A 9,125-nucleotide genomic window follows, 5' to 3' on the forward strand; every position below is an offset into this window, starting at 1 on the left:
GCTTTCTCCATAATGGGACTTTTTCAGCTTTGCAGCAGCTAACTGTTGCAGAACTGGGTGAAAACTGGGAAGGTTGTTGGGGCCGCATCATGTGCTCGGCCCAAACCAAGGGAGGCCTATTGCAAACCTGCATATGAAATATATATATATATATATATATATATATATATATATATATATATATATATTTCATTGCTGTCTTATTCGTGGCTGGGGAATCCTGGGAGTTCAATGGGGAATTCTGGAAGTTGAAGTCTTAAAAAAGGTTGGGCACCCCTGAGCTAAGCCAACGTGTGGCTCTTTTGGGGGTCCCCTTGGTTAGAGCTGTGAATTGTGGATGGGCTTGGCAGTTGCAACCCAGTGGGAAGCCCACCGTGGCTTATTCAAGACATCCCAGTCAAGCCAACCAAATCAATGCATGAAGGGGAAGGATTCACTGGAAAAGGCGGATCTCCTGTTTGGAGATCCGAACATTTGCAGCCTGGCAAGGCTCCCTTCACTCCCATTCCTCTGATTGCAAGGCCTTTATGGACATTACGTGTCTGTTTTTCAATAACCCTCCCCCACCGACCCAAATGAACCACCCCTCCCCCTCTTTCTCCTCTCCCACAACAGCCGTTACAAATGGCGGCCCGGCCAGCCTGAGAGCCGAAGGGCGCATGCGCGGGCTTGGCGACCGCGTCTCCGGAGCCACCGCAGGAAACGGGCTCTGCGCGCGCACGCTTCATGCCATCGATTGCGGGGTGGGGAGGGGGGGGAAAAAAGAGAGAGGAGGCGGTGACGCTAAAGCGTTAGTCGCCGCGCAGGCGCAGTGCCTCTAGGTCTTCCCTCCTCGCTCAGTCCTCCACCTTCCCGGCGTCCTTCGGTGGCCCCGCCCCGCCCCCCGATGACGTCAAAAGGGGGGCCGGGGAAATCGAGACTGGCGAGCCGGCCTGCTGAGGAGAAGAAGGCCCGGAGGTGGCGAGGCGGGACGGCGGCGCTTCCCTCCGCGGTTGCCGCCCACAGACGAATCCGGGACGGCGAGCATGGCCGGCGGGGTGAGCGAAGGGCTCTCGTGAGGGGCGGGGCGGTGGAGGAAAGCCCCCTCGACTCGGAGGGTCGTGTGAACGCGTGGACGCGTGTCAGCAAGGAGGACCCGTGTCGGGGCTCCTCCCAGCCCCAAAAGGGAGGGTGTCAGAAATGGAGGGGCGTCCCGGGCCGGGGTCGTTGGGAAGAGCGAGGCCTGTCGTCATGGGGGAGGAGGAAGGGGAGGAGAGGAGGCTTTTGGGGTGGGGTGAATGTCAGTCATTTAAAGCCGGGGATGGGGGGGAGGGCTAAGAAATTGATGCCCGGTTGCTGGAACGGGTCTCCCCTTTTTAGGGGCTGGGGTCCTCAAGATTGCCTGTGCCTTAGCAAGAAGTGAATGGGTTGCAGCCCTATTTCAGGATAAAGTGGGGAGGATAAAGTGGGGAGGGGGCCTGCAGCCCCCATTTCAGGATAAAGTGGGGAGGGGGCCTGCCTGAACCTTCCCTGGAAGCAGATAGTGGGATTGGGGGGGGGTGTTGTGGGGAGGGGGCTGTGCCTGGATGGACCTAGAATCCCCTTGTTGTTCCACCCACCCACCCACCCCCTCCCTCACTCCGTCTCAGGTATGTCTGAAAGAGGCCGAGGCTGCTTCACAGTCCCCGGATTTGGGAGATGAGCCGAGAACAAAGAAATCCAGGCTGATCTGCCACTTCAATGGTTTCCAGGAAGCGGATGTCCAAGAAGAGTAGAATGATTCATAAACATGGAATCAAAACCATCCGTTGGTCACTTCCTGCCTTCTGTTGGTCTTCACCCCGGAGTGGGGGAAAAAAAACATGTCTGAACTGCCTGTGAACTTTATAGAGCAGTGTTTCTCAACCTTGGTAGCTTGAAGATGGGTGGACTTCAACTCCCAGAATCCCCCAGCCAGCAGCGCTGGCTGGGGGGTTCTGGGAGTTGAAGTCCACCCATCTTCAAGCTTCCAAGGTTGAGAAACACTGTTATAGAGATTAATTGAAGTCAATAGCACTTGGACTTATATACCGCTTCACGGTGCTTTAACAGCCCTCTATGAGTGGCTTACAGAGTCAGCCTATGGCCCCCAACAATCTGGGTCCTCGGTTTATTGACTTTGGAAGGATGGAAAGCTGAGTCAACCTTGAGCCAGTCAGGATCAAACTGCTGGCAGTCTGCAGAGTTTGCCTGCAATGCTGCCTTCTAACCACTGCACCACTGTGCCCAATGATGTGACACCCCCCCACACACACACATCTTATTGCTGGAATTTAGCTGGTCAGACAAGAATGAAAAATAATTTATTATCTTGATAGGTAGGTAGACAGATATGTAGGGAGAGATGGATAGGCAGGCTGCTGAAGGAAATTAAACAAACTTCCTATGTTAAGACTACACGTAAAGTCATCATGTGTATTATAACAACATGGAAAGAACACAACACATAATTTACTTAAGTAAATAAGCCAGAATAGAGCCAGCAGAGGTACAGTACTCTTGAGATCTTAACAGGAAAAAGGTATAGAATAAAATATAGTGATAATCTAGATGAATGTTAGTGATTATCCAAAAATACATAATCTAGACCTTCAGTGAGATGGCGATGTGTGAGCTGATAATGTTAAATTTTTTATCAATTATCTACTTTCACGGAATACTTAAGGAGCAAGTCTGTTAACGCTTTCCATTTGGATGCTTTGGGAGATTTCTCTTGCTTCTAGATAAATGAGGTTTTGTTTTTAAGTCACGCTAGGAAGAGAAGGTGAATGTTGGTTCTTTTGCTTAGTGGCATTCAAATTCTCATGTTCTTCCTTGCCTTATATCTCCAGTGTGACATTGGCTGCCCGCAAACATCATCTTCCTTCCTGTCTTGGCCAATTCCCCCAGATTTTTGAGGGGGGGGGCTATATTCCATGCAGGCATTCCATCTGTGTTGCATTACTCAATAGGTAGCTGCCAGGGCTATAAAGGGGCCGGACTCTGGCCTCCAGGACTGCCTGCAGTTACAGGTTTACCAACAGTTTGTGTGTTGGGGGAATGTGCTCCTCCTTTTCAGTTCATTGGCGGCTTCCAAGTGTAGGCAGTTTGTAGAAATTGTCTCCAACATAGTCACTGACTGGAAAAGTATTCAGGGATATTGAAGCCACGTTTGTATTATTCGTGTATTTGTTGATGTGCAGTATATTTGGGGATATCTTCTTTCTGTAGGCTGAGCTCTTATTTGGTGCTCTAAATGCAATTCAAGTCTGCTTCTGGCATAATAATGTAGATTTGGGGATTAAAGTCTGACTTCCTTAAAATAGGTCGGATGAGAAAAACACAAATTGCCAATATCCAGGGTGGTGCCATTTCAATAGATGGGTTCACTTTAATTATTAGCTTTTCCTGGAATCCTTTATTTATGCAGTACCAGATAGGGGGTATTTTTCAACAGTCTTGTTGTGTTCTTGCAGGCTGGCAGGCTTCCAGAGCAGACTCGTTGCTGTTTCTTTTGTGTTTGAACGAAGCTGTGCCTCTAAATGATCAGCGGCACCTAAAGAATCAAGTCCTAATAATTACAATAATGGTAGGCTTTGCTTTCCCATCCCATTTTCCTCTGCAGGTGTTCAGTAACAGAGCTCAGTGTGCAGCATCCCCAAAGTTCAACCTGAGGATTTTGCTTCTGCCTTTCACTCTACAGATGACATACCCGGAACAGCAGCAGTTACAATCGCTGTCTCCTCCCTCTATTTGCAGGCTTATCACAACGCTCTCCGATTCTTAAGTCGCTGCGAACAAGAAGTCTTTGGAGACTGAGTTACCCTAAGTGCAGAAGGAACGGGAAAGGAGGACTTGGTGCCAATGCAGCAGCAAAAAAGACAACCAGAGTTAGTGGAAGGGAAACTTCCCGTCTTTGTGTTTCCTACCGAACTCATATTTTATGCCGATGACCAGGCGACGCACAAACAGGTGTTGACTCTCTACAATCCCTATGAGTTTGCCTTAAAATTCAAAGGTGGGTGTTGAAGCCTTGCTGGGGTGGGGTGGGGGGTGGAGAATGGGACGGGACCAAATTGTACTGAATGTTTAAGTTATAGAATGTAGGAGAAGGGTAGAGAGTATGAATCGCCACTTAAGATCAGGGCATGTATCCAGAAGTGGGTTTCAGCAGGTTCAGACCAGTTCTGGCAAACCAGTAGAGGAAATTTTGAGAGTTCGGAGAACTGGTAAATATCATCTCTGACTGGCCCCGCCCCCATCTATTCTCTGCCTCCCAAGTCCCAGCTGATCGGAAGGAAATGGGGATTTTGCAGTAACCTTTCCCTGGAGTGGGGAGGGAATGGAGATTTTACAGTGTCCTTCCCCTGCCACGCCCACCAAGCCACGCCCACAGAACCGGTAGTAAAAAAAAATTGAAACCCACCACTGCATGTATCTGAATCTTCTGATTGCTGTTATGGCCTTTTGCTAACTGTTTCCTTTCATTGCAGTTCTCTGTACAACTCCAAATAAATATGTCGTGGTGGATGCAGCCGGTGCAGTGAAGCCTCAGTGCTGCATTGATATGTATGTAAACATTGTTTCTTGGCTTGCTGCGTAGTAGCTAGCAATCGCCAAGCCCCTTCCCCACACTTCTTTAGTCTCAATGCTTACTGGCGCTTGTCCCGATAAATAAAAGTTATAGTGTCAAACTCAAGGTCCGTGGCCCGGATTGGCCTGCAGGGTGCTTAGATCTAGCCTGCGGATCCGGCCCTCCTTTATTGCTGGCAGAAAGTTGTAAGAAGCTGTCGCAGCTGAAAACGGAACTCGGGAGCCCATTTTCACTGGCAGAGTGATCGGGCCACCACAGGTGCCCCCGACATGAATGACATCAAGCTGGCCTGCCTCCCCCCTCCCCCCCGAGGTCAAACAACTCTGATGCGGCCCTCAATGAAATAGAGTTTGACACCCCTGTTGTCAGGTTTCGATGCTATCTCAAAATAAATGAATTTCCAAATTGCTGATCTTTAAGGAAATTTTCTGTTTATTGAGCATAGTGATCTGTCCCTGGATCTTTCGACGTCAGCACTGACCTTGGCCCCCCAAGCCCTCCCTTTCTGATCCCCAATTCTCTGCGTCTCATTGGCTATCTTCCAAGCCACTCTCCTCATCCCATCTCCGTCAGATCATAGGAATGTCCCCCCCCCTTCCCATCTCCGAGGAGACAGAATCTTCAAAGGAATTAAGTAGGCAAAAGTTCAAGCTTCTCCTCTCCTTTTCATATGTCAGCGCTGGAACGCTGACACCTGTAATAGAGCAATCCCTTGGGGTCTTGTGGGTAGAAATTGTACACATCCTTGTCCCAGACACTTTAGCTCCTACAAAATCTTATGAACGGTGGTGGCGGAGCATATTTCTCCTCTCCTCTCCTCTATCCTCCCCCCCCCCTCTCTCTCTGTGGGGAATCGGCCTGTAACAACCACGAGTTTTTCTCCTCACCCCCTTTTGCAGAGTGATTCGTCACCGAGATGTCCGACCTTGCCATTATGGAGTGATCGATAAGTTCCGGCTCCAGGTCTCTGAGCAAAGCCAGAGGAAAGCCCTGGGAAGGAAGGAAGTGATTGCTACTCTGCTCCCCACCGCAAAAGAGCAGCAGCAGAAGGAAGAGGAAGAGAAGAGGCTGAAGGAGCATCTGGCCGAAAGTGTATTTCTGGAGCAGACTCTGTGTCCTCCGGGTAAAGGAGCCCACCGCATCATTACCTCAACCAAAGGGAGTTTTTGCCTCCCCTGCATGGCTTCTGTCGCCCCATTGAGCAGTGAAAATGTCTGTGCTAAGATGCCATGACGTGGTATGCAGCCCACTTGGAGACCCAAGGTGCACTCAAGGGCTCTTGGGGACATGTCACGTCCATCATGAAGGGGCTTTTATGGAAGTGGGCCAGTTGTTTCTGATAAACTCACAATCAAAAAAGAAAGGCAGTTTCTTTAACGTAAACACACCCTTTTTTTGGGTGCACTAGTTGGGCACAATGCCAAATTAGATGACCCATGGTAACACGGGTGTCCAACCTTAGCCACTTTTAAGATTTGTGGACTTCAGTTCTCAGAATTTGCTGGTTGGGGAATTCTGGGAAGTGAAGTCCACAAGTCATAGAGGGGCCATGATTGGACACCCCTGATATAACCGGACAACATAGTAGGTGTGGAATACAATGTATAAATGTTTTTGCTGTTGGAGTAGCGGTCATGGGCATGAAGATGCAATAGAGATTAAAAGGAAGAAAGCTGGAATGCTACGAGATTCTGTAATCCTGATTTTTTTTTTTCTCTTTGTTTTTTTTCCCCTTTTCCCCAGAAAATAGAATTGCCTCATCGGGGCCTAGTTTACTCACCGTCTTCGTGGGAATCCTGTGCATTGCTGCTCTTATGCTTCCCACATTGGGAGAATTGGATTCCCTGGTGCCTCTCTACCTCCACTTGAGCGTGAATCAGAAGTTAGTCGCTGCTTATGTATTAGGTATGCGGCTCCTTCTTGCTTTTACGCGGGTTACGGGATATGTGCAGCGTTCCTGATTTGTGGGAGAAACGCCATGCAAAAAAGCCAAGATACAAAATTCCCAAGATAAGATAGAGAGTCTTCGACTTACAACCCACAATTGAGCCCCAGGTTTTGGTTGTTAAGTGGGTCACTGACTCGATTTTATGGCCGTTGTTACGCCAGAGGTTAAAAAATAAATCGTGTGGTCATCGAACAAATCCAGCATATCCAATGAGCGCTTTTTGGGTGAAAAGTCACAAATCGCAATCGTGACCGCTGGATGGTGCAGCCAATCATCAGTGGGATCCTATTGTCAAGTTCTCAAATGCAATCAAGTAATTGAGGTGGGGAGGGTTTGTGGGGGGGGGAGGCACAGCAGTGGTAAGTTCAAGGACCGGTCGTAACTCTTGAGTCCATCATAACTTCGAATGATCATTAAACAACCAGTTGTTAAGGGAGAACTATTGTCAATGTTGATATATGGGTCACTTTGTGCCAAATTTCCATAAATATAAATATTGCTTATAATGTAAATAATAATAATATTTACATATTATTAAATATGTAATATTTATATATTACATTTACATATTACAATGTAAATTTAAGCTACAGTTGACCAACATTTCCTTCTTTTTTTCAGGTCTCATCACCATGGTTATCCTAAGAACATGAGTGATATTTTAATGGGATGCGGAAAGTCTTTTTTTAAAGAAGGTGTTATAAATTCACGTCATGAATGTGAATTGCCTTTGACTCGCATTGGGCTCCTTGAGATGCTATGGAAAAACCTATTCAGTGATTTACAGTATGGGGTTTTTTTTCCTTAAAAGAAAAAAGCAATGTTTTAACTATGTTTAACCGAAACGATTCAAGCCTTTGGCTACGCTTCTGTTACGGAACAGCTCTAAAACGCTCAGCGATGAAACGAATTCGGAGCGAATTTTTATCTTTGCATCCACCAGGCGGAATTCTTTTAACGCAAGAAACGTTCCTGTTGCTTTTTTTAAAATAATAATAATCCAACTTGCCCACCTGTTGTTAGATCGTCATGAACCTCCCCCCAGTAGACGCGCCTCCAATGTTAATTCGTCTTCTCCTCTCGTGTCTTGTGTTGCCATTCGTGCGAAGTGACTTTTTGTGTAGCGCTGCCGGTTCTCCAAGATGGCAGGTGGTTATTCGGAACGGATTACCTGAACGGTGAACATTTGAATAAAAGGCGGGGGCAGGAGGCATTGTGTTTACATAGCAATCTAGTTTGCTGACAGATCCTTCACCGGGGCAAGAAAACGGGACTGCGCTAGCCATTTCTGTCCAGTAGTTCCGTGGCCTCCCGTTCCTTGCCATTTGGGCTCACCCAGCTCATTTTTTGGCCAAGGTGTTTTTAACCCACCGCCGGGGTGGGATGCAGACTAACATTCCCTTAACTGGTGCCGCCGACCTCATTACGCATCCAAACTTAAGACAGTGCTTCTGCCTCCTCCTTCCTCCTCCCCTCTTTGCGTGCAAGATGTGCTCGGTCTCTGCACAAAAAAACAAAACCCAGAAACTGACTTTGAGAATGAATGCTTCTTGCATTATTTTGTCCCTGGGAATGAGTGATTGTCCACTCGGGCGCCTTGTCTAAGGAAACACCTTGTTTTCTTTCTCGGACCTGGTGGTTCTGTTTTTAATCCCCTCCATCCTCGTCTTTTTTTCTTAAAGGTCTAATGCACTTTGAATATGTAAGGAATGTTTTTGGAGGATTAAAACCTTTGCACCCACTCTCCCATGTTGTTGTGGATTGCTTCTTTGTGTGCTTGGAAAGAATCGGTATCCTGAAAAGGATGGGGGAAATTATTATCGCAGGTTAGCAGAGAAGGCTGTTCTGCCCCAGCTACGGACCACAAAGAACGCAGCACAAAGTCCGTACAAACCTTAGTTTACTAATTAAGGACTACTAATGTGCTTTCTTAGTAGTTGTTCAAACACAAGTACAGTTTAAATCAGTTTTTTCTGAACAAGGGCTGTTCATTTAACTTCATTAACAGCCGACAAGAGTCCAAGAAATAACTCAATTCTGAGGCACAGTCTTTCAGATAACCGTAAGCTTACTGTGGTTGGCAGACTGCCCAGAAGCAATTTGCAGGAAAAATGAGAGAAGCAAGAGCTGATCAGACGTTTCTGGAGTCAATACGCGAAGGAATATGAACGAAGTTGTTTTCTGCAAATTGCCTCATTCGTCATTCCTTAAATAGGCTAAGGGAGTGGCCAATTAGCCCCAAGCCTTACTCTCGAGGAGACCTCCTCCTGAGGAGCCATTTCTGCCTTTTGGCAGCTCTGCGCGAACCAATAGCACCAGGATTTGAATCCCACTACTGGTATGAACATTTACAATGCCAGTAGTCCTCGACTTATGACCTCAATTGAGCTCAAGCACTTAAATTAAATTTGCTTCATTTTATAACCTTTCCTGCCCCGGTTGTTAAATGAATCGCTGCAGTTAAGTTAGTAATACAGTTGTTAACATGAATCTGCTTTTCCCATTGATTTTGCTAGTCTGAAGGACGCAAAAGGGGATCAGGCTGATGACCCTGAGAACCTGCAGCCGTCAGTTGCCAAACATCTG

The 9,125-nt window shown here is 47.3% G+C and overlaps 1 protein-coding gene across 3 annotated transcripts; it reads left to right on the forward strand.

Moving 5' to 3' along the window:
- Positions 1–726: 726 nt before the first annotated feature.
- MOSPD1 (motile sperm domain containing 1) lies at positions 727–8,283 on the forward strand. Of its 3 annotated transcripts, XM_087877608.1 has the most exons (8): positions 873–1,037; positions 1,629–1,786; positions 3,474–3,586; positions 3,757–4,015; positions 4,491–4,566; positions 5,491–5,714; positions 6,335–6,496; positions 7,161–8,283. In XM_087877608.1, exons 4-8 carry the CDS (start codon positions 3,862–3,864, stop codon positions 7,190–7,192), a joined length of 648 nt encoding a protein of 215 aa, XP_087733734.1. In that variant the 5' UTR covers positions 873–1,037; positions 1,629–1,786; positions 3,474–3,586; positions 3,757–3,861; the 3' UTR covers positions 7,193–8,283. The 3 variants fall into 3 exon arrangements, with proteins under 3 accessions (XP_034297538.1, XP_087733734.1, XP_034297539.1); XM_034441648.3 differs by lacking the exon at positions 1,629–1,786; XM_034441647.3 differs by lacking the exons at positions 1,629–1,786; positions 3,474–3,586 and having other exon boundaries at positions 727–1,037.
- Positions 8,284–9,125: the final 842 nt, after the last annotated feature.

This window comes from Pantherophis guttatus, chromosome 12 (assembly GCF_059756535.1).
Source record: "Pantherophis guttatus breed Tessera chromosome 12, ASM5975653v1, whole genome shotgun sequence".
In the NCBI taxonomy this organism is placed as follows: domain Eukaryota; kingdom Metazoa; phylum Chordata; class Lepidosauria; order Squamata; family Colubridae; genus Pantherophis; species Pantherophis guttatus.